The 26,121-nt window shown below is 39.6% G+C and overlaps 2 protein-coding genes across 11 annotated transcripts in view; one reads left to right on the forward strand and one right to left on the reverse strand.

Annotated features, from left to right (window-relative positions):
• Positions 1-530: 530 nt before the first annotated feature.
• Positions 531-25,613, reverse strand: GGNBP2 (gametogenetin binding protein 2). 10 transcript variants are annotated; one of them, XM_039507266.1, is made up of 15 exons: positions 25,543-25,613; positions 21,565-21,692; positions 16,045-16,125; positions 15,232-15,485; positions 14,304-14,402; positions 10,600-10,725; positions 10,368-10,481; positions 7,330-7,539; positions 6,025-6,199; positions 4,048-4,242; positions 2,932-3,082; positions 2,596-2,721; positions 2,360-2,502; positions 1,535-1,783; positions 531-773 (listed from the first exon to the last, which is right to left on the reverse strand). In XM_039507266.1, exons 2-15 carry the CDS (start codon positions 21,655-21,657, stop codon positions 570-572), a joined length of 2,220 nt encoding a protein of 739 aa, XP_039363200.1. In that variant the 5' UTR covers positions 21,658-21,692; positions 25,543-25,613; the 3' UTR covers positions 531-569. The 10 variants fall into 10 exon arrangements, with proteins under 10 accessions (XP_039363200.1, XP_039363203.1, XP_039363196.1 ...); XM_039507269.1 differs by lacking the exon at positions 25,543-25,613 and adding an exon at positions 23,069-23,201 and having other exon boundaries at positions 7,336-7,539; XM_039507262.1 differs by lacking the exon at positions 25,543-25,613 and adding an exon at positions 23,069-23,201.
• The window catches only part of MYO19 (myosin XIX), a 44,623-nt gene continuing 41,766 nt past the window's right edge, over positions 23,265-26,121 (forward strand). The window contains exon 1 of the mRNA XM_039507261.1: positions 23,265-23,400. The gene's annotated coding sequence lies outside the window, so the exon portion shown is untranslated. The remainder of the gene's footprint in view (positions 23,401-26,121) is intronic.

Raw genomic sequence — 26,121 nt, forward strand, 5'->3', positions numbered from 1 at the left:
CTCACAGGGACTGATGGTACAGTAGTTTAGCTGCACTGAAAAGACTTGGTAATACTTATGTCCACAATGTTATGAAAAGTAGAAACAGCTAAACCAACTTTTACTATGCATATTAATAAATATTCTTTATTTAAATTTTGCACATTGCGCTTTAACATATTACATCCAAAACATTTTGCAAATGGATGTCTATTTGTAAAATCTTATATTCAGCTCACTGTCATTCTGTACAGAATTATAGGTACAACATTACTTTGCCACTAGGTTGCTTTTTGTAAGTCTCACAGTAAGAGAAACATGTAATGAAAAGAGATGGCATAAATTATAAGAGAGGCTTGCACAGCTACTCAACTAAAGAAACAAGCCTGAAGAAAGATCAAAATTAACAAAATCAACTCCACCAACCTCCCCACCAAAAAAAAAAAAAAAAAACCGACAAGAAAAAGAAAAAGAATCACATTGATTTTAAGATAAAATTTTGCCATAAGTCACTAAATTAAGTTTTTGAAAGAGAAGGCGCAGTAGTCATCTTGAGGATTTCAATGAAAGACAGAGCTATTTTATTGTATTTAGTTCGCTCCAGCCGTTGTCAACCAACCACTACAAATGGGCCTCTTGTGATCATTTAAGCGGCAGTATTTATTAAATTTCTCCTTCAGATGCTGTCGGTACTGTTCTCTATTGCTGTAAAAAGACTTGTTGTTTGCCATAAATGACTGTATTTCGTCTTGTGAGATAAAGATTTCCTCATCAGAAGTGCATTCAGATTCATCCTACAAAGGAAAAAAAGGTAGTTCAAAACATGAATGTTGCTCTTCCAACATTGCATATTCCCTGTCATTTTACAAAGTAGTGTCTCCAGTTCAAGTTTCATAATTATGTAGTGTATTGCTCAAAGTCTACAGTTGCTCTGAACAAAGAATTGTCACATGGTGGCAACACACAAGTCCTAACTAGCTAGCTCAGTGATCTGGGTTTGATTCACAACGCTTTGCTACACGCTGTGTCAGAAGTAGTCTACTCAGCAGTGAACTCTAGCATAATTAAGCAACAGCACTGTTGCACCTGAAAACAGAACAACACTCTAAAGTGAAAGATCATGGCAGTAATATGGAACTTTCAAAATATGGAGAGATGCCTATCAATGGGGGGGGGGGGGAGGGGGGGGAGAAAGAGGGAAAAATTGTCTGAGAAAATCTGTGCTGGCACTCACATGCTACACAAGAGCACAGATGGTGCACACATCTTCATTACAAGATTGCCATTCTACCACTATTATTCCACTGACAACTCTTACTCAAAAATTAGAATTACAAATCTCCTATAAGGCTGTCTCACCAACATTTCAACATAAATCAACCAGAAACACAGAACACTAGGAGCAAGGTATGAGGAGCATCTTCAATTACCTCTTCACTGTGCCAACTCTTAACATACCACATACAGATTCTGAATTCCTCAGAACCTATCCCTAACACGAAAGAGTCAAAGCAGCAGGCTACGAACCTATGCCTTCAAATAAACTGTTACTTACAAGGAGTTCCACTAAGCTCTTGGCACCCTTTCCAGAATCAGGAACAAGTGATGTTTCTGTAGATTCTGCAAACTGTGACACATTTTTCCTGTGGTCAAACCAAGGCAGCTGCTGCTCATTTTTTTCTGAGTTACAGCAGCTTTCAGCATGGGTGTCTTTGGTCTTGTCAAGGTGAAACTCTGTGCACACAATATTTCCTGAGGTCTCATGGTTACTCGGATCTGCAATACAACTTCCAAGTTTCTGAATCTAAGAGTTAAGATAATTTACAATGAATTACTGGAAGTATTTTTTTTTAAACCTGTAATATTGAGTTGATTTCACGATTGGGATACTAAGATTTGGTATAGACACTGACAATATTTCTTCACAAAGCAATATTTATAAAGGGGGTAGAAAAGACCAGTTCAAATGCTGAATACTTCAGCTGACTGGAAATGGGCATTTGGTATGCTAGTTTACTGCCTTCACTAAACCACTGTTGATTACAGGACCATGGAGATAACTAGCCTATCACAGATGTCTCCCACCTGAATAGGGCTGAGGTATACAGGAAGAAGAGAAGGCATAAGGGGAAAATGCACTACTAAAGTGTATAGGTAGCTGATAAATAACAAAAACCTTTTTTCAGCACTTAATCTGATACTTGCTTCAGACAAAGTTTTTTTTGAATGAGAAGGGGGAGGAGAGAGGAGATGAAAAGCCCACACCATCTTGCTTATACCTGTAGCATTAGCCACAATCCAAATTGGGTAATCTGCAATAAATATTTTACCATACACGCATAACTAAGTTAGAATTCTAAAGTAAGCATGTGTCACTTACATGCTCATTTGAAGTTTTGCTTTTCTTTTTCTTCTTTTTGTTTTTGCCTTTTATGTTATCCTCTTCAGAATTAGCCCAACATTCCACACAACTATCCCCATCCTCCTCTTTATCCTCACAGCGGTGGACACACGACTCATCACCTGTGAAAGACAGTTGATTTCCTCTCTCAAACATGTTTTCTATGCTTTCTATACACCGAGATAATGTGAACATTAAGTTCTTGCTGAACCTACCATTTTCGTCATGGTTACAAATGCCTTCAGTGCAGGCTACATCTGAACCCTCCCGAGATCCCGTTTCACTGCCCTCCATGCTAGATGAATAGCCGCAATCACTACCATTACAATGTGGAGATAAACCTGAGATGAAATGAGAAGTTACTGTAATCTACAGCAGAAGTTATAGGTTCTTTAATTAGGGCTCTACAAACAAGAAGCTCTTAAATTTTTAATTCATATTCTCTTACTTCTTCCAACTATTTTTTTAAAAGAGTATCTGAAAATATCTTCCCTCACCCTACATTAAATGTTTTCAGAACAAACAGTTATGAAAAATAAAGTTGAACATACCTTTCTTTATTTTAGGTGAACCCAAAAGAGTGCCACTACTAGGACAGGTACATGAAGTGCTTTCATTGGTAACAATTACTTCTACACAACTGCTAGTATCTTCTGTACTACCACAGGCTTTGCAACTATTGTCCATGAAGTCTGAGTTTTCCTTAGAATAAAAATAAAACCAAGAGAGGTATGCAAGTGTTAAAACAGCGAACTGATAACATTAGTCTATTTCTGCTTTCTTTAAATCTCTAGAAAGGACAGTCCTACCACAAGAGAAACTACTGTTATCAAATAAGGCTGTTAAATATCATGTTGCTTGTATCACTTCAAAAAGCAAAATATCAACCTTAAGTAAGAGACATCCTTTCTTTCCCAGAATGTGGCCATAGAGAACCCTGTTTCCATCAATTCAAAGCACTTACTTCAATAATAGGTACGTTTACTGATAGCTAGATTCAGCAGCACAGGTCTTGAAGCCACTGTAAGGAAGAGTACTTTATGGTATGGCTACACTGCAAACACACACCCGTGGCTAGCCTATGTCAGCTGATTTAGGATTGCAGGGCTGCAGGGCGGTAAAACTGTGGTGCGTGGGCTGGGGTCCCAGTGCTTGGGCTTGAGCAGGAGCCCAAACATCTACACCACAATTTTACAGTCCCCTCAGCCAAAGCCCTGCAAGCTCAGATCAGCTGACATGAGCCAGCTGCGAGTGTTTACTTGCAGTGTAGCCATACCTTTAGTTTCCTTATAAAAGACCAACATTGGTGGTACTTGTCTTTGAATAGCATGTAAATCCAGTGTTCTCTTTAGTTAACCTATTTTTTTTTTAAATCACTTATCATTACTTATTCAAATAACCAGCTAGATCAAGTAATTCCACAAATCATAGTTCTTATTTGAAAACTATTCCTTTACAATAAGGGAAAAACGAGTCTAAAGAGGTATCACGTTTCCTTAGAGACACGCTTAAAAAAAGTCCCCATCAATAAAAGTAGTAATAAAAAAAAAAAAAAAAGACCACTGTAGAGTCCAACAATGTGATGAACAAGAGAATGCAGAGTGTTAACTCAAAATTAGTTATTTAATAGCAACAAACTGTTAAATCAGTCGATCAGCAATATTTACCTTCGCCTGACTTATTTCTTTCTCTTCTGTTGCCTGTAGGGGAGCAGGAATCTCACACACACATTTATTTTTCCGCCTATTCTTCCGTTTTTGGCGCTTCTTCTCTTGTTTAAGTTCTCGTACTCTTTCCTCTTCTGAAAACTCTTCACAGAGTTGTTCCAGTCGACTAATACCCTGCACTTTTTCCACAGCCATCTGGTAATAAAATTCAAAGCTTGCTTAAAGGAGTTAAATCTAAACTCTAGCTTCTCCATTTATAAAACAGAAAGGGCAGTAAAAAGGGTATACTGGTAAGTCGTTTGTTCAAAGTGCCTTTGAGTCAATCATAGCACTATCACTCCCAATGCTTAAGGAAAATTGTCAATTCAAATGTGGCCCCAAATTTAGATTTTTGGAAAGGATGCTCCTATAAGACTTATGAATAAAAATGCATCTATATAAATTTTATTAAATGATTTAATTATTTCAAGAAATGTAAGTGGAAAGACTTCATGATCTTAGCTTTGCAGCACTGAAAACAAAGATTAGTGAAACAGATTTGTGAATTTTCCTTATCCAAAGTGAAAAGTGAAAGAGTAAAGCAAGAAAATTGATTTGGAAAGTGTTCTGTTTAAATAATTATGGTACTATTGCAACACAGATAAAAATGTAGTAGTATTCTCATTGGTACAGCTGCCTAGAGCATCAGCAAGATGAGAAATCTAAACCTTTAAAAAACAACATCAGAATCTTCCATAATGTATTTAGAGTTAAGAATATCACAGTAAGGGCTTGCCTATATGAGAACTTAGACAAGCATAACTCCCTATGTGGACACTCATCTTGGAATAGAATAAAAGTGGCTTTTCCTGGTTAAGCTTAAACCACTTCCAAACACAAGCTTTGGGGAGTTATATCTGTCTCACTATAATGGTTTATATTTACAATCTATCTTGTACTGGTACAACCTGCCCTTGTAGACAGGCCCTTTGGAAAAAAAAAATCACAGGAAGATTTAATTTTCAACAGTGTATTTTAACATATTGGGGGTGGGGGGGCGGGGAGAAAAAAAAGGGTTTTAGGTTTTTCCAAGTGAAAAAAACAAAAACAAAACACAAACCTGTCACATTAGGACTAAAAATCAGGCTCCCCTATAGCTGTGGTTTTTAAAGCAGCTCCCTCAATAGGGAATTGGAAACGCAAGGTACTAGTAATTTAGAGCCACATCTATAGCAACAACAAAAAAATCTTACAAAATGCTTTGTAAGACCATAAGGTGGGAACAAGTTGAGCCTTAATCTGGTTATAACTTCACCCAATGGGGATTTTATCTTTTTTTCTTTAACTTGACACTTACAAGTTATAAAGGTTTTGGACACAGAACAGTCATTATGAAAAGGAACCAGCATAAAAGAAAAACCACATAATATAAAAGATGGGGAAGATAGAACTATTCCAATAAAAATACTGGAATTTTAGTGTCAAAGGCACTGAAGGATGCATGAGATCATGAGTGAGTGAATGAATGTTAAAAAGGACACTCAGATAAGGTTCTCCCCCAAATTTAGGTACTGTAGGTTTCTCCCCTCCCCCCACCAAGTCCTTAGACGTTTCCAGTGAACACAGTTTAGTTTGAATTTAGGCATTTTGCTATAGCATTTGTAATTCAAAGGCTACCCCATCCTTCCAATTCTTTACCATAGTTAAAACTAAATAAGGTAACCTTATTACAACATAGCTAAAACCTGTAGCGTAGAGAAGATTTTACCATGTCCCTGTGACCCAGTTCACTGTAGAGAGTCCAGTGTACAGCAGCACTGGACTGGAAAGTAAAATAATGGTTGTGTTTCTCTCCCATTGTTCAAGCTGTATTTCATGTCAGAATGAAAACTATCAAATGATAAAGAATTAGATAATTTTTGTAAGTTAATAGTTAATGTAAAAAACCTTTAGTTTAACTGCTCGGTTATAAGGCTTTAAACAGCCACCCATTTTTACCTCAAAACTCTTGCGTAAAGCATCAACACCAAGGTAAAAAAGCATCTGCCATGTTTGCTCTTCGGCCCGTAGCTTTTGCCAGATTCGGTGTAGTCTTTCATAAAGATGAATACCCAGGCAGGTCAAAACCTCTTCTTGGGCTATGTCTATTGTCTTAGCATGCCTTTCCCTTCGTCTGGAACAAGATTATACTGAGTTGGTTTGGAATATTATGAACAATGTATTGACGTAGAGATATGCACAGTATTAAACTATTCCTTTCATTAAGAAAGTCAACAGAAATCAATTTACTGTACATTTAAGGCAGTTGAACATGAACATCTCTATAGAACAATCTGAAGAGACATTTGCATAATCACAGTAATGCTTGTATAGAGTTCTACTGTGCTGCATGCAAATGCAAAATAGAAGGGACCAGAACAAAAATCTGAAGCTGCATCAATCGCTCTCATGACATGTTCATCTGTGCACAGCACCTTAAGGCTACATTGCATTTTCCATTCTGTGGCTTTTGAGGGGAGTTATCCCACCAGTACATGATTTCTACTGGTGGAGGGATATTGCAAGAGCTTTATCATCATTCTGAATATCAGTAGGGCACAGTTAAGCATTTGATTTTCCAGGATTTATCTTTTATCTAGTTTATAGTCTAGTGAGAATGTTAGTTACACCTTTAAGAGAGACAAAGTAGGAAACAAAATGTTTATGATGGGGAATGCGAGTTTACAAATTACCTACCTTGCAATAAAGCAACTGTATCCCAGTACCAGTTTATAAACCGTTATTAAGAACAAGTATTTGGAACAGGATTCTTCCGCTTTTCTCACAACACACACAACAGTGAAGAAAAGTCTAAGTTATTCAATTTCAGAACTATATTACCAGTGGAAGATTTTAGGGCATTTTTAACTGAAAAATGTACAGTGGCTAAATTAATCTTTAAATTATGGATTTTATATATAAATTACTCAGTAAAAAACTTTCACTCAGGATTCCCTTTCTATTTCACATATATTGAACACCTCAATGGGAAAGCAAGGCAGCCCTAACAAGTGAACAAAATTAATTTCAAGGCATTTAACAATTTCTTACAATTTTGCTTGTAGATTTCAATGAGCCAAGAGATTAATGAAATGTTCACTGCTTTGAAACATGATCATGAAGGTATACATCAAATACAAATGGTTACATCTAAAAATCCATTAGGCAGCAGAGGCAGAAAATATCAATCACTCTTGCAACATATGTTCAGAAATAAAATAAAGAAGCAAAGCGCTAGATAGCCCATTCTAGCAAATTACATACTCATACCCTCCTGCGAACTCTGGTTCAGCTCGACCCAAGAGATGTGCAATGAAGTCTGTTTCACAGCATACATGTATATGACGTTCATGTGGACAACAACGCAAACCCTCATAAAGTGCAGCACAATAGCCCTTTTCTTTGCTGCAGTCTAGTTCACCAATAAGAATATTGTATGCCCGGAGCACTTTATTTTTGCAGTCAGTGCAAAACCTATATTAAAATTAAAATAAAAAAATAGAAGTGAGTATTCTTATCGAAGTAGCATATTAAACAGAGTTTAATACAATCATAAGAGTCATTTAGGAATAAAACAGTGCATATTACATTTATTAAAACTAGACCACTCTAAGTTAAGATATTTCAAACAAAAAAGTCAAAAGACTTACATGGATAACATCCAAAGTATATAATACATCTTACAATATAATGAAGTTAATATGACCTTTCGTACTTGAGGGCATAAACCAACCACTAACTGTTAGCATTAGGAAGAACTTCCTCTATGGACAGATAATTCCATATTGTCTATTACTGAGATTCCTGCAAAATACTGGACGAGATGAATCACTGGTCTAAGCCAGCACAATTCCTGTACCTTTAAAATTCTTTCCATCTATGGCACAATGTAAGTGATTTTGTAAGGGGACTTCAGAATATTTTAAGTAACTACAGTGAATAATGAAAGACATCAATCAAAGAGTACATTCTTATCTGGTATCTGCTGTGTAAGATCAGCATTTCCACCATAAACTACTTTAGTGCCTTAGATTTTACTACAGCTAAGTGTACATATTAAACAAATAAAATGTGTGCAAGTAGCCGCACAAGATGTGTAGTTATACAAGGTAGTTACTTCACCTTAAGTGTGTCATAAAACAGTGCACTAAGGGCTTTCAACCGCTGTGAAATGCATTCTTCACTTTTCTAAAAGTGCTAAATCTAAAAAAATGCAACCAAGCTTAAGAAAGCTATTTTAAGAGCAGTAATATTTGATATTCAAGGTTTTAATTATTCAAATGACTGACACTACTATTTAAAAAATTCTATGGTCTAAACTCAATGTGCTCCTAATTTAGTTTTAAATTCTGAAAAGTTGCTTGCTTACTTATGTCAACTTTAGGTGGTATGGCATTGTATCCCCCTCCCCCTAAATAGTTTTATCTACTGAAAGACAATATTTTATAAGTCAACCACATTTCAATTGCTAAGCAGTTGCCCATTTAGATTCTATTTTTATGTGGACAAGTGCAGGAAAATAGAAATATTAATCTAGGTTCCAGTAACATATTAGGCATGCCGCCAACTAAAGACTATTTTGAATTTAACTATTTTGATTTAAGCTGTTTGTGACAGATAGGTGTTTCATTAGTTTTATCAAACATTATGTTCCTATGATTTTAAAGGTTTTCTTTTCTCATAATACAGATTGGTGCCTTTGGTAAGATAGCTACCATGCATGTGCAGTTGTGATTTAGTGCACACTCACCAGTTGCCACACTGACCAGAATATTAAAAAACATTCTTATATTTTCCTATGCACTAGAGATAATGGTGCCAAAGGATCATTAAGAACTTTAAAAATAATTTAGATGCTATAGCAACCCTAATTGAACACCCTTGCTTTCTCTGGTTTTGTTCTCATTGTTATTTTAAAAGTGTAAGCATAAAAGTAATTCCAAATTAAGACTACTAATTCTAAAATGGAAAGCAATTGTTAAGTTTGCTTAACGGCTCCCATAAATATTAGCGCAAAACAAGCTTTTATTGAACACATTTTTAGAAATATACTGCTGTAATAACCAGCCGGCTGATCAACAGATCAACTGGATTCTAACAGATGTATACGTTAAAAAAAGTGCAGAAATTGCACATTTAGGAAAGAATTCTGTTATATATTTTTCTAATACTTTTTATAAAGTGTAATATGCTATCAAGGACCTAAAAATGTCAAACAAGACTGGAAATACTGTTTTTATTAACTTAATGTAGAAAACATAAGCATATTTTAATTGTTAAATATGGCTGATTTTTACCTGCTCTTTTAAAAGTATAACAGGAAACAGTACTGAGAAACTTTTACCATTATTTTGTTTTAATGGAACTCAATCTAGAAAGTTAAAACAATGATCTGAAGTTCTATCCAGGGATTGCCTTGTTATATTTTTATTAAATTGTGAGACTAAATTACAAGAGCAATTTTAAAAGGTCAACCTTAGCACATTAATGTGGCCACTGTAAGGAATCTAATATTCTCTCAGATCAAGAAATAGTTTTGGAAGTACTGCTCAATCAAACTGGGGGAGGGATAGCTCAATGGTTTGAGCACTGGCCTGCTAAACCCAGGGTTGTGAGCTCAATCCTTAAGGGGGCTATTTAGGGATCTAGGGCAAAAATCTGTCAGGGACGGTACTTGGTCCCACTGTGAAGGCAAGGGACTGGATTCAATGACCTTTCAAGGTCCTTTCCAGCTCTATGAGATAGGTATATCTCCATATAATAAACTCAATAAAAAGGGGCACAGGGTGTAAACACGTGGAGTTTGATTCTTAAATTATCTTCAGAGAATAGCTTACATCAAATCAAATGCTGATGCCTCAGATTAGTCAACTGCCTCTGATATTTTTCTAATAGCTGCCACATGATAGTTTAATAGTTGCAAATAAAACTTCCACAATCTTTATTAACTGGGCAAAGAGAATGCCATTTCATATCTCAAGTGACTATGTAGCTAGAATGACAATACAAGTTACAGTATTGTACTAGCTAAAAATCAAATGAAAAGTAAGCTAAGGCCTGATCTTAGGGTTCTACATTTCTCCTGCTATGACTGATTATTACTATCAAGCAACCAAAGAGTACATCTTGTTTTTGGAGTCTCACCAACTATTGCAGAACTCTGCAAAATTGTCAGAGCTTAACAAAGACCTTTTCAATTTACCTTTAATTTCAAACTAATTATATACCTTGTTTCATGAGAGAGAGAATCCCCAGTATGTAGGGTATAAAGTGTAAAGAACATTTTAATTCCCTTAACTTACCTGTGTTTCCGCAGATATGTTTCTAATGTTTCTAAAAGACAACTAGAATCAATTAAAACTACTTCATCCCTGCATTCTTGGGACATGAGTTCCCACACATCCATCCAACAACCCCTGCAGAAAGAAACATAACATACCAATTAAAAACAAAAACTGCACATTAGTTTCTTTTGAGAGAGGGAGAAAGGAAAACAGTAGTGTTATTTTATTTTATTTTTTTTAATTATTTTACCTGGCAGCTCCCTGGAAAGGTCCATAGTGGAAAGTGATCCTACATTTGCTCTCCTTCCTGTTGTCTTCACTATTTTTCTTATCTGCACCTAATTTCTCTGTACTGATTGTGCTATTGCTCCCTTCACTGTAGCATAGTATTAAAAAAAAGTTACAGCTATATAATGTCTAGAGTAAACTAAAATGTTTTCCTGAAACATGCTATCAAAATCCTATAGTTTGCTAATTTAGTTTGAATCCTATATATTTCAAGATACAGGAAAGCATTACATCTCCCAGAAAAATTATTCTTCCATAAAATTAGTGACAAGAACTATCAAATGGAATTTGTTTTCTGCAAGAATCATGATCTCAATGACAAGTTGTAGGTAACATTCCCCCCCCCCCCCCCACGCACCACTTTTGATGTACAGTATCTATAAATCTTTATTTGCACAGCAAACTGATACTTAGTTTGCAATCTGAAATTAAGACATGCTTCAACATCATCAGCTACTTCAAGTTCAAAGCTAAAACACCATATTTCAGTTATCTTTAACAGCTTACATTTGCTGAAATAGTCAGCAGTTGTATGGCAGAGAACAAACAATTCACTTTTACTCAAGGGCTTGCTGACTCTTGGAAGTTTACCAAAATAGCTATTTGGGAACAATTATTCTGGAAATTTTATTTCTGTATAAATTCCAGCATTAATACTCCTATGGACAAAAAGGATTAATCTAAATCAGAAAAGGACGTGCTTATTCCAGAATAAGGGTAAGTCAACACTACACAAGCACTACAGCAGCACAGCTGCAGCTATGCCGCTCTAATGCGGACACTCATTACAACAATGGAAAGGATTTTCGGTCACTGTAGTAAATCCACCCTGTTGAGAGGTGGTAACTATGTCAACCGAAAAATTCTTCCATCAGTGTGGGACAACCTATGTTGCACAAAGAGTGATTTTTTTTCATAGCCCTAAGAGATACGGCTAGGTCTACCTGAGTTTTAGGTGTCCACACTGGGGCTTTTGTCAAAAAGAACTATTTTAGAACAGTTCTTTTGATAAATTTCCAAGTATAAATAATCCTTAAAAATGGAAGAGAAGTCCAAGTTATCTTCTGTGCCCCAAAAGGGAATGCAGTAATGATATGCCTTTTACAATTCAATACATGGTATGACTATAGGCTCCTAACTACTTGTCAGCCAATAACCACACTAGTGGACTACTTATACTAAATTTGTAGTTGTAATTACGTTATTGAGAACTAATTAAAACTCCAAGTTCAATCACATATAATATGCATCATGCAAAGTTGTGATTATCTTATTTAAAGCAAGGCTTCTTGCAAAGGAAAAATAAAATAAGTCAGAAGTTACTTTAAAGATCATTCACAACTATTTATTCTTGGAGAGACACGTACATTCTATCCCACCTCCTCAGTTAGGCTATTAATACATTTGCCTTCATTCAAAACTGCAGATTTAGTTGGGTTGATAGCAATATTGCTAGTACCTGATGATTTCTGTACTATATAATAGTATATGTAGTACTATATTGAGCAGTATATTTTAAGAGAACTGCAAGCTATGCAATTTAAACAGTCTACACAGGTTGTCTACATAAAGCATTATCTGACAGAGCTGGAAGCCTCAATTTGCATACTATGGATATATAGAGAGATATAAATAAATGCGAGTTGAGAGCACTAAGGCAAAATTTTAATTACGTTCACGTATGAACCATTTTGTTTCATAATCCTCTTTGGTCTGACTCACCCTGAGAATAAGATATATATTCATTTATTGGAGAAAAATCTGCTTTTGAGGATTCATCTTACAGAAATCAATGTGCAAAAGAGTCAAGTTGTTTTCATGTTCCCTTGGATTTGCTATATTACTCTAGCTTCTATACCTCTGCTTATGCAACAAAACAGTATGTACTACCAATTATATTTCTCTTTAAATATTTCAATAATCTGGTCAGAGATGGAACTAATGACTAGCTACTATTATCTCAAGTTCAAGACACATGGAGTTAAACAAAACAACACGAAAAAAATTATTTTATTTCCCTCCTTCCATTCAGCCTCAAAGAATGGGCATAATAAATGAAAGACAAGTTTGTGTAACAAAATCTGAAACTTCTGCTCAAGCTCTGACATGTTGTTGTTTACTCTGCTAAAGACAGAACACAACTGATAATGACAACGTTCCAATACATTCCAATGACGGATAACATTCTCATAGACTTTATAAAGGCCATAAGGGACCATCATGATCATGTAGTCTGACCTCCTGCACATTGCAGGCCCCAGAACCTCACCCAACCCACTCCTTAATAGGCCCGTAACCTCTGGGTGAGTTAGTGAAATCCTCAAATCATGATCTAGACTTCAAGTTACAAAGAGTCTACCATTTACTCTAGTTCAAACAAGCAAGCTTCCAAACTGTAGAGGAAGACACAAAAAAAAAAAAAAAAGGGTCGCTGCCAGTCTGACCTAGAGAAAATTCCTTCCTGACCTCAAATAGGAGGATCAGTTAGTTGACAGAAATATAAACAATCACTTTTAGCTCAGATTTTCACAACAGTAGAAAACAATTATCGGAATGTTCTGTGCAACAGTTAACTATTTGCATATATAAAGACTTATTTAACATTTAATTTATAGTAGTGCATAGATTCCAGTAAGTCTGGGACCCCATTATGTAAATCCTTTACGAATAAGAAAGGACAGTCCTGGCTTCAAAGAGCTTATGGAGCTATTCCTAGGAAAGACCTGGTAAAAGAGGGGATTTTCCTCACAATTACACAATTTTTTGTGAGGATAACAAAAGTGACCCCCCCCTCCCCCAAATTCCAAACAAAAAAAACAAAAAAAAAAAACACACCAGCAAAAAATTATTTGTCAAATTAAAAAAAAATGTTGACCATTATGTTTATATTGTTAGCTTGAAACAATATTTCATATCACTAGGTTTAAGATGTACATGCATTGGTTGGAGTGGTTAAGTGGACTGGATAAGTGAACATATCTGGATTTCAAATTAACATTGAGCTAATATAATGAGGTTCACAACACTGTACAATTGTTTCAGTTTGACAGCAGACTGAAAAAAAACCCAGTAAATTGGCTTGCAAGGGTAACAGTAATAGTGTAAGAGAGCCATAAGTTTCACTGTTTAAGTGAAAGACAGACTTTGCTCTATTCTCTGCAAGTGTTCACCTGAGCTGGCTTTCCAACCATGTTTAAGAACAGCTGCACACTTTAATTTAGCTCCATCCACAATGCTATACATATTTTAAAAATATATATATGCTTTAAAAAATATGGTTTGAAAGCAAATATAGATGGGGCCCAAATTAGTCATAAAACAAGTCTTCAAATCAGATTTTCCAGGTGAAGATCTCTACTCTCAAAGTTCACAGACATGAAGTTACAGCAGTGGAATACAAACTTCAAAATAGTTTTATAGCTATAAAATTTTGCTTTTGCTAGGCTGCTAAAAGGGTTTTAGACCTATGCATGCAGTTCCATACTGCATATTGCTGGTCCCCCACTTCTCTGCCTACAAAATTCAGATTAACCTACAGAATTTTCAGTATCTCTTCATGATAAACTGGGGGAAAAAATACTCATCTATAATTCAGTTCTTTGAACATTTTTAGATTTTAAAAGGTACTCACACAGACATAGTATCCAAGTTTTTTTTTAAACTTACCCCAAAGGTTTTGGCTTGTGCGTGTCTAGGGAGTGCAACTGACATCTCTTGTTCTTCTTACTTTTTGGAATTGCATCTATCATATCGTTTAATTTGGACCTACGTAGACATTTCAGAAACTACTTTTAAAATTAAAGTTACAATTTTGCGAACAAATCCTTACAAGATTATCCAACAAAAATTAGATGAAGACAGCCTGTTACAGACACTATCAGAGATACAAATACTGTTCCACTCTTTTATTAACTTTAAGCTTTTCTTCTTCCTGCTTTCATTACCACCTTTGCCTATATAATGTTTCAGGCAAAGGAAGGGAGGGCAGTAGGCATTTTCCCAACCAACCATTCTAGCAAGCAATATGAACCATAGTCCAATATGCCATCCAGACACAACTATGCCTTTATTGATACTAGAAAACAAAGCCTCTTCTATGTCTAAGTCCAACCTTTTCTACACTAAAGGATTCCTTCCTCTCACCCCACCTGCAAACTTACTGTGGTATAAGATCACAAAAAAATATCATTTGTTTTAATGTTTACAATCTAGAGAAAAAGGAAAATCCTGTTCTACTGCAAACACTCTTCCTCTAGACATGCCAACAAAAGTCACATACGGCCATTTGGAAGCCACTGGCTAAATCTTAATTCTAATCCTGAATCCTTTTTGCAATTGGAAAGAGCAACAAATTCAACTGGTCATCTGAAAGATCATCAAGTTTAAACGTTAACAGATCACACAATTTCTAGTTCAGCTTGCTTTCAAGTTAATTAGTATCTGATCACAGTGCCAATAATACATTTGTGTCTGTACCAAGAAAACTTGGCAAAACATACATGCAGAAGTTATCTTATTTATTTCAGAAAGGGGCATGGAAAGGATAAGCTGAGTGACTGCATTTTGATGTATCACACTAAGAAGTTTAACTTACCCATGCACATAAAATAGAGTATAAAGCTTCTTTGCATCAGTCATACAGCTTCGAGTTACAGAAAGGACCCCCTTTTGCCCTACCGTAAGGGGCTCAAGTGCTGGATTTCCAGACTCAACAAGCTGGGAAAACAGACGTTCCACACTACGACGACAGCCAACACATGGGACAAGCTGAGAAAGTGCACTCAAGACTTCACGCGATGTCACCATCATGGCAATATTTAGATCCTGCTGTTTAAGCATACTATGTCGCTGAGAGAGAGAGAGAGAGAGAGATGCAATGAATTAAGATTTCTAAAGGGTTGGGTTTTAAGTTATTATAGAATTCTAGACTTTCACAGTTTTCTCCTTTCAAAATACCTTCGTGTATATTGTCTGATGTTCAGAAGTGACAAATATATTTATAATTGAATAAACAGATTAGCAGCATCCTGAAACCAAATAACGGATTAAAATAGAATTAGGAACCACAGTTTCTGTAAAGTATAATATACAAATACACACGGACAACCAGATGTCACCTTGCTAAAAGTTCTGTTTTAAATAACATGGTACTTCATCTTTGGAAAGAACAGTGTGTACACAGAGGAGCAACAATTGCAATGGGACAAAAGTGTAATGTATCCAGTGTCTTTTGGTGCTAGTGCCTGAGAGGCATTTCACTGCACATCAAGCTAGCAATGTACTTTATCAACATCGTGACTGATACACCTTTGAAGAAATAAAAGTACCATAAAGCAAGTAACCAGAGAAAGTAAAATCTGGAAAATGGATTGTTTAAACTGACAGGAAGTTAAGGATTGTGTCTTACCTGAATGAACTGCTTTAATTGTGCACCATTATTCTGATGTCCATCAAGGTTTAGCACATTATCAGGAAATTCCATCACCATCTAAAGAAAAAAAAAAAAAAAAAAACTCTCTCTCAGAACACAAAAATTCAAACATAATCCAGACCTGACTTTATTCTACTTCCTTTAAAAAAAGGAATGCATGTATGGTTGCCTCTTGAATCCTCATTCTTCTCACATTACAATACTGGAAGCTTTAAACATAAAAGAGTACTCCATACAAAGGAGTCAGTATGGTCAGCAAAGCATTCAACTTTGTCTTGCTGCTCTAGAAGATTCTTTAGAACATGTGCTTTTCTAAAACATTTCTTTAGGAAGTGGCAACAATCATTAGGTTAGACAGCAATATTTACGTTACTAATATGATCTACAACAGTGGTTCTCAACCAGGAGTCTGGGGTCTCCTGGGGAGCCGCAAGCAGCTTTCAGGGGGTCCGCCAAGCAGGGCCAGTGTTAGACTCGCTGGGGCCCAGGGCACAAAGCTGAAGCCCCACCACATGGGGCGGAAGTCCAGGGCCATCTGCCATCTGAGGCTGAAGCCAAACTTAGCTTCGAGGGCATGGGGCCCCAGGAAATTGCCCTGCTTGCTACCTGCTACCGCCAGCTCTGGCTTTTATATGCAGAAAACCAGTTGTTGTGGCAGAGGTAGACCATGGAATTTTTAATAGAGGGGTGTGGGGGCTGGCTCAGAAAGAAAAAGGTTGAGAACCCCAATCTACAATACTTGAAACAGTGCTTCAATTAAAAAAAACTAACAAATTATTGCAAGGCATTATATCAAGTGATCCAATAGATCAGGGCAAAGGTGGCACGCAAGCTGATTTTCAGTGCACACACACTACCCGGGTCCTGCCCATCGGTCTGGGGGGCTCTGCATTTTAATTTAATTTTAAATGAAGCTTCTTAAACATTTTAAAAACCTTATTTACTTTACATACAACAATAGTTTTGTTATATATCATAGACTTATAGAAAGACCTTCTAAAAATGTTAAAATGTATTACTAGCACGCGAAACCTTAAATTAGAGTGAATAAATGAAGACTCGGCACACCAGTTCTGAAAGGTTGCTGACCCCTGCAGTAGATCAACTACAGGGGGAAAAAAATGGAAGCACATGTATGACAGTTTAACCACTTCACAGTCTATTCTTGCAAAGTATCAATTTTAAGAACATATTAATTTAACAAGGTATTCCAAAGGCATTTACATTGCTTTGAATGACTGTAGCTGCAATTCTTAAGTGGTTCAAAGCAAGATGTTAAACTCTCAGAGCTATGTGATAATTGGAACAATATTTCATATTATGTCTTGCCTAATTACTTACCATGCAGCATGGAAGCCAAAAGCTGGAAAAATAAGGTGATGTGGTATTCACTTATGGTGCCATTTGCTAGCGGAGAGCCAAACAACATTACTGTTGTTTAAATAATGAAAAGCACTAAAATCTATTTTGCACCCAAAAACCCAGCAAAATATTTTCTTGTTTACAAAGTGCAAGTTCCCTCAACCCAATTAGTATTATTTTAAATTTTGATATATCGTGGATTGGGAGTTTCAACAGGCAATTTTGTTCTACCATTTTAACAAGGGTGCACAAATATTTTGTCTGGAACATAAAAAAATAATTTTGCCAGCTGCAGTTAAGAGAACACAAGTCTCTTCCTTTAGTATTCAAATTGCTATTCTCTGCCTTCATCCCATTCCACAAGGGAGATAGGACTGGACTCCTTCATAGGTACAATTAAGATACATCTCTTCAAAGTTCCTCCAATGTGTATCACAGATAGCAGAGCAGATGCAGAAAACTAATCTGTTAATCTTTTGCAGGCAGTCCAAGTTTTGCATTCCTTTAATTTAAACTATTTATTTAACAAATGTAACATATTACAATTCCACTCTTACTCTAGTAGCTTACCAAATAACTACAACTAAATTTCTTCCTCTTATTACCTATGGGCTTTAATTTCATTTAACATACCAATACAGCTAACCAGAATTACTGAAAGGACTGATGCCGCAACTGGCTCCAGGTGCATGGATCATTGAGTCTTCACAGAGCCCCACTAAAGTAAGTAAGGATCAGCCTGCACAGATCTCTTTATGGAATCATGGCATGCACCAGTTCAAATTCAGTCCCAAATTTAGATTTTTTATTTAAAACAAGGATGTTTCTATCCAATGGAAACAATTTTTTAAACAAGAAACCTGCTTCAGTGTTTGCATTTCAAACTGCACCATGGAGAGGGAAAGAAACACTGACTAGAAAAAAAAAAAGTGAAGTTTGGTTAACCAATTTTCATTTTCCAATAGAGAAATGCAGAGAAGTCAAATTCAGTTTCAGTGAGCTAACGTGTGGGGGAAAAACCCTGTAATTTAACAGAAATCTGTTGTTACCATCCCTTTAAATTGGACTAATAGCTGAACTAACATGTCAGCTCTAAAAATGAAGTAGTTTGCTTCCATTTTCCTTTTCACCAACTCTTTTGCCTCTTTAATTGGCTAGAGAAGAGGGGAGCAATCTTCTGAAATCCTCATTCTACTTCTGCTTCTCCCACAAATACTGAAACCAACTCCAGAGCACTGATGTATCTCCCTTTAGAGCCAGCCAATACTGCTTTTTCAGCTAGAAAGAGATTTACTTGAATGATATTTGTTCTCCCAGCCTTGAAAGCACCTTTGTCCCATTCTAATATGTGCTAACATTAGAACACTAATGCTTCATTCTATTCTTTATGGGATTCTGTTTTACTACCCCTGTGCCATTTTTCTGCCCCTCCTTTGGTCCCACTTTACATGCCTTTGTGGTCCATAACACTTTGTGAGCAGCTGCACATCAATTTTTGGTGCAGGATTGGGGGGTTTCCTATATTTACTATGTTTGTATAGTGCCTGACACAATGGGCCAACCTGGTTGAGGCCTGTAGGTACTACTGGACTATAAATAATTGTTCCCTGCACCCTGCATATATCCTCTGCCAGTTAATGCCACATATGGTATGCAATCATGCTGCACAAAGCAATTTCCACCATCCACCTGAAACTGACAATCTTTGTCAGTGTTGATATCATACTCCAACTGAGAATGTGCTATGTACCAGCATGTTCTGCTGCTATTAGTGAAGAAAGGCCAATACGTAATTTCTGTCTTCCACCTCAATATCAGAGGATGCCCTCCAAGGCACCTGAACAGTACAGTGAAACTGTCAAAGATCAAGTCAGTTCAAGAGCTTTTGGAAGAAGTTCCATGTACAGGAGCAACAGCAACCACAGTCAGTTCCTAAGGTACTGAAATGGAAGAGCAGATCCCCACAGTACCAGATCAAACCCATCCCCTCTAGAAATCATATAGGGTATGTTATTTTCATAAACTGAAAAGGTATTTTAAATTTTCATCAATTTCTCTTTATGAGAGGACAGGACACCTAAGCTAGTGCACTGTTCATTTAAGGGGGCAAAATGATATTTCATCTGTTCAGCTTCTATGCCACTTTATCATTATTCCAAGATGATGAAGTAAGTTTCTACCCCATTTTAGTTCAAACACACATTTACCAATTTGGGGTCATTTTGATGCTTTGTTTCTTAAATTCTAACTGAAATTTAGTTTGCATAATGACTTACACAGATGCAGACCTTCTCGATCATCTACGTTTTTAAGTAAGTTTTTGATGGGTTACTACAAGCCTGTTTATATCAAATTAACACACTTATTTTATTTTTCTGTTTAAGTTAAAAATTAAAGCACTACAGCTAAGCTTTGCAGACAGCTGCAGAACATGCACTACTTTTTCTTAAGTATCTGAAAAAGTATTATAGATACTTAAGACCTAGGGGAAAAAATATCAAGGAGACCACCCAACTACTATTCCCATTACTGTTAAAGAGAAGCTTCCAGCATATGTAGAAACATTAATTTTTGTATGACTCAATAGTGATAATGGAATGAGAATTGGACCAATAGTAATGTCTGTATAAGTACTGTCATTCTCATTATACAGAAATACCTTTCATCTAAAGGCATCAAAAAACAATTTACAGCTATATACAGGAACCTCTTCAATCACAACTGTAGCCTACCCTCGTTTAAAAGCGACAGTCTGATGGAACTGAACAACACTAACTGTTTAGGACAGGAAGAGAAAAATATTTCAGCCCACTAAAAGAAGAAGAAATTTTAGGTAAGCAAAATTTAAATTACCCAAATTGTGACTTAGCCAGGACAGCAAGACTTCCCTGGCAAGTCTGTATTTCGTTTTGGTCATTATACTTCAAAAGACCAAGGAGAAATAGAAGAGGTGTAGAGAGGTAACAAATGCTTAGAAACAGAAAGAGCCTTTCATATGAAGAGAATGAACTATTTAGCTATACAAAATACTTAATAGCTAAAATACAGCACATCAGGCACTCCTGTTCATGGTCTCATAATATAAGCCAGGATAATCACCAAAATAAAAAAACAGGAATTTAACACAGAGAAAAGGAAACTTTTTACACAATGCATAATTAACATATAACATCCACTGTCACCAGATATATCAAGGCCAACAACTGAACAGGTTTAAAAGAGAGGACACTAATATGGATGAGACTATCCACAGTTCTATTACATTGGATAAAAATAAAATTAGGGATAAAGTTTCATGCTTCATGGCTAAGGCAAATACTAAACAGCTAGTGTTATGAAGACATTTCCTCTAAAATGTGGTACAATGTGCCTATACATTCAGTTAATTTTCTTGCACCTTCCACTGAAGCACCCAACACTTAGTCAGAGAAAGGCTCCCAAACCAGAGCCCCCCCAGATTACATTCAGTTAATTTTACTGCATTCACCAGACAGGGGAAAGGAATAATAAACCACATGACTGTAGATTTTGATCATCAGAATAGAGCATTGAGAGACAGGACAACCAAACCATCAAGCAATTACAAGGAGAACTGTACAAAGGACAATGTTCTGATGCAGAACCTAAATATCAACATCCCTAAATTGTTTTATTTTAAATGCAAATGTACCACCAATCCACTTAATCCTCGTCACTTATTTTAAAATGTGACTTATATTTGGCCAACCTCGTTTGTTACCTTAGTTTCATGATTCACTAATTATATTAATCCTACATTATCTAAATATGGCTTTGCCTTACTTTTGGGTAGGCTGAGACACACGCCTACCACTTCTTGGAAATTGGACATACACAGGCCCCAAATAAGCAAAAAGTGTTTTCTGATTTTGTCATCTATATTTTTCTAAAAAAGTCTGGTGAAAATGCATTGCTGCGTTAAGCATAAGTGACTCAAAGCGTTATCAATTCCCAAAGATATCGCATTGGGAGAACTCAAAGGAGGAGCCTAAGAGGCATGTCTAAAGAAAAAGGCCTCGCCTAAGAATTGCAACATATCGCCTGCCTGTGTTGTAACTGCTAAGTGCTCAGCTAGATACATGGAGATTAGGTGTTACTTGTACAACAGACACTCACTGTAAGGGTGTCATCTATGTAGAGGGGGATCTGCCTCTTTTCGAAGGGGAATTCCTCCTCCCCGTCTCTGCAAACTGCAGCCAGCCGCGCCATCTCTGCTGTTGCTGCTGCTTCCTCCTAGCTTCAGCCTGCAAACAGCCAAGCCCCAGAGAGGTAAATAAGAGCTCTGGTTCTACAAAACACTTTCACCAGCAGGGAAAGGAGTCCGCTTTATCGGATCGCCTGATTCAACACACTAAAGTGTCCATTAAAAAAATCTCAGCTTTCCAATCACCGATACAAAAAGACACCCTCTGCCCAGCCCACACCCGTTTTCTGTAGTCAGGTCACTGTTTCTGGGTCTGGAAGAAACGGAGACGAGATGGGACTTGAGGTGTAAAGACTGGGAAATGCGACACAGCATGTGGGCGGGGGCAGCAGGGCTAGGGAGGAGTCAAACCTTGACCCGCTATTGGGGTTGAACCCAACCAGGGGGAGGCACTGTGGCTGAACATGGAAAGTCTGTCCATGCCCATCAGGATCTCACTAGGACTCAACCCCCTTCCCGTGGGATCACTACGGCCGAGGAGGGGGGGGAAGACGAATGCTCCCGGCCTGTCAACGGGCCTTAACCCTCAGCACACACCGGGGGCTTAGTGGGGCTCAGCCCCTCGGAGGAGGCGGCCAGCACCGCGCAGAACCCGCCCGCTCTGGGCACGGGGTGCAGCTCAGCAGCCACCCCGCCAGCGCGCTTCCCTGCGCGGCGGTTATATAAGGAGCGGAGGGGAGGTTCCCGTCTCCTAAGCACGGACACCCCCCCCCCCCACGCACGGGGACCCTTCCCCTCCCTCGGGCCCCGTCCTCCGAGTGCGCCGCCGCCCCCCATCTGCGGGAGGAAGGGGGGGGGGAACCGCTCCCTTAACTGCCCCCAGCAGAGACCCAGCCCCCGCCAGCTCAGAGCAGCGTCGCCGCCCCGGGGCCCAGCAGCGCCCTGCGCCCGCCGGCGACCAGAGGTCCCACCCACCCGCTCAGGCAACTCCCCGGCCTGGGCGCCGACGAGGGCAGCTCAGACCGGAGCCAGCCAGCCGGCGGGCAGGGATGGGGCGCTCCCCTCCCGTCAGGCCTTCCCAGCCGCCTTGCGCCCGCCGCCTCCCGCAGGCCGCCCTCGTCACCCTCCGCGGGCCCCGCCAGGCCGCCCCGCTCGTCACCCGGGGGCCTTTACCGGCTCCTGAGCGAGTCCGCAGCCTCAGGCGCTGTGACAAGCCAGCGGACCGACCGGGCCCCCGCTACAGCGTCTCCTCAGAGCCACCCCGTCCCCGCAGGCGGCGGCACCACCACTCCGGCCCCGCCTACCTCTCGCGAGAGACCGCGGCCTAACCTCCCCCCTCCGCCCCAGCCTAAGGAGACCCTCACCCGGGCCTAGGCCGCCGCCTCCACCCCTGCTGCCCACTACGGGCCCAGGCTCTTCCTGCCCCGGGGCGGTGGAGCGAGTGACCCGCCCAGGCCGCGCCCCGCCGACCTTTACCTTCCGCCACCGCCTTCTCCTGGGCCTCCGAGCTGGGTTCGGCGTTAACCGGGGGAATGGGGAGCCTTGCAGGTGTCACAAATACCCGCCGGGCCCAGCGCCCGGCTCCCTCCGCCGCCGCCGCGGGAAATAGTCCGGCGGGGGGCGGGAGTCAGGGCTCCGCTCTCGGGGTATTGGGGCTAGTGCCCAGTGCGCCGCCTGAGTGTGAGGGGACTCGGGGCAGCCCGGCGTCCTGGACAGGCGCGGGGGCAACGCCCGCGAGGAGGGATCAGTCCGCCCCCCCCCGTCTCCCCTGAGGCGCTGGCTGAGGAGATGCTCTCCCCTCTGTCCGGGTAAGGGGGGGCACCTCCCTCTGGGAAGAGAGAAGGTGGGGGGCACCCCCCTCTGAGGGGACCTAGAGAGGCAGGGGCTCACCTGAAGAGGGTACACACCGAGTGAGGGGGGCCTCCTGGAGAGTCAGCTACTTATCCACCTCTGCGGGGACATAGTACAAGGCACCTCCCAGAGACATCCCTGACTTGGAGGCTTTGGTTATGGCAATAAAACTGCTAGCAAAATGCTCCAGTGTGGACACTGTTATATTGGTATTAAAATGCTTCTACTGGTGTCATTTATGGAGTTCCTCTGGCTATCGCAGTTATGCTGGTATAACTGTGTCTACACTAGGGCTTTTATTGGCATAGTTATGTTTGGTTAAAAAAAAAATCACAGCCTCTTTGACCAACATAGCTATGCCAGTAAAACTTTTACGTGTAGACCAGGTTGAAGGCCCTGTCTTGAGGGGGTAAAAGGCTGGGAAGGTTTTCCATCTTGTTAGCTGAGTCCGGTTGGCTTAACAGAGTTGAAAAACTCTCTTAGGGCTAGTCTACACTTACCAGCCGGGTTGACGCGGTGAGTTCGAACTATCGCGTCTAATCTGGACGCGATAGTTCGAACTCCGGAAGCGCCGCGGTCGACTCCGGTACTCCACCACTGCAAACGGCGGTGGCGGAGTCGACCTTGGAGCCGCGGACTTCGATTCCGCGGCGTCTGGACAGGTGAGTAGTTCGAACTAGGGTACTTCGAATTCAGCTACGCTATTCACGTAGCTGAATTTGCGTACCCTAGTTTGACCCCGCTTCTTAGTGTGGACCAGCCCTCAATGCCAGTGAGGACACAAACTAACATGTCTGAAGCTGTGCTATAGCCTAAGCTGCCCCTTGAGCAGTTTATCATGGGTTACAGGCATGATATTTGCCTTGTTTATGTTAGATTTGTCTAGCATGTTCCAAGATCACACCTTTAAAACCCAGCTCTAGATGAGGTACTGAGCTATACCACCACCTGTTAATAGGGCTTCTTATGTGTTTGCCTACATTATACAAGTATTAACAGGGTTTTTCAGTCAGGTTAAGCTAACTCTTGAGCTAACACAATTGAAAAACACTCCCTTGCTCAAAACAGGGCCTAAGGGGAAAGGAAGGGCTGCCTCTCAGAAATACACACATATCCCCAACCCTTGAAAGAAGACAGGTAAGGCCAGGGTAGTGAGCTCCACCCCAAGAAGATAGGTCTGCACCTCTGGGCTTGCAGCATTAGTTATGAAAGTAAAAAAATTGCTTGAGCTGGCACCTCTTCCATTACAAATTATGCACTGGGTGAGACCCTCCCTCCTAAGGGAAATGAAGAGGGTAAGGTGAAACAGAAATTAGGAAGCTAGTAAGGGAAGGAGAGAGAGTTGGGGGCTAAAAAGAAAATCCCTGCATTTTATGTGACTGCTGATAAAGGTAGAGGTGAAAATCGGAGTGTGTGGGATAGGGGTTAAAATAAGAACTAGGTTTAATTCCCACCTGAAGACTATTTGCAGTGTCACCTGGGACAAGTCAGTTAACTTCTCTAGCCTTGTGTACACCAGGAAAAATAGCTGTTGCTGCTAACAGATACTACAGTAGTTGCTGCTGAACATGATTAGACTGCACGTGTAGGCAGGAGAAGACTTGTTCAGAACCATTTCCGAAACCATGGCTAAAACTTATACAAACATCAAAATGAAATCTCAGAGTCTCCTACCATGATTATCCAGGCCCTGTGCACCCTAGCCTAAATTTTCTAGCGGGGTCTTTGGATTCTGCCATATGCTGGTGCTGCAGACTGGAAACTCATTTAATTTCTCATTAGAAAGCTATGAGCAAAAAATGACCCAATGCCTTGTTCACATTGTGCGCAGCTTCTCTTGCATCTTCTTAAATTATCACACAGAAGTTAACGTGAACAGCTTTTTTGATCAAAGAACTCTGCTTTGCATTTATTGTTTTTTTTAAACACAATCTTCCCCTCCCCAAATATGGTTAACTATCTGTAACTATTCATGGACTAAACATTCGGTCCTAAAAACTATGCCAATTGCCTCAGACCAGAAGTTGTTATGCTTGTTATTGACAATAAGTAACATGAAATAATTGGCACTCTCACTAATTCAGTGATGAATGACTTACTTTATATAGCTTTAAAAATGGATGACTGATCCATGATGTGGAGTTCTGCCATCTTCCACCTACTATGAATAGTTCATTGTTGGGACTGTGACATCAGAGATAAGAGCCAACCCCATCCCCTATTTCATCATTTATTTGCATACTACAATCCTATTGGTTTACAGGGCTCAATTGTTAGCCTTTTTCATTACAAACCAAACCTCCAGTCCTGCAATCAACAGCATGCTCCTGGAGTTGAACCCATGTTGAGTCAACGGGGCACTGCATAGATACAGCAAGCCTTCTCTAGGGTCAGGAGCGGTGCCAGGGTTTCTGGCGCCCTAGGCAGAATTCGGGGGACTGCATTTTGTGCAGTCCCCGTGGGGCGCACGGGAGCTTCCGGTTCTGCTCCCATCGTGCTGCCAAAGAAGGACCTGCCACCGAAATGCCGCAGGCGACAGCAGCAGTCATTGAGCTGCTCAATTGCCTGCCGCCGTTTCCTGCGGCACGGCGGCAGAAGGTCCTTCTTCGGTGGCGCAACGGGAGCGGAACCGGAAGCTCCCGTGTGCCCAGTGGGGAGCGCACAAAATGCCGCCCCCC

This window comes from Mauremys reevesii, linkage group 20, assembly GCF_016161935.1.
Source record: "Mauremys reevesii isolate NIE-2019 linkage group 20, ASM1616193v1, whole genome shotgun sequence".
Lineage (NCBI taxonomy): Eukaryota > Metazoa > Chordata > Testudines > Geoemydidae > Mauremys > Mauremys reevesii.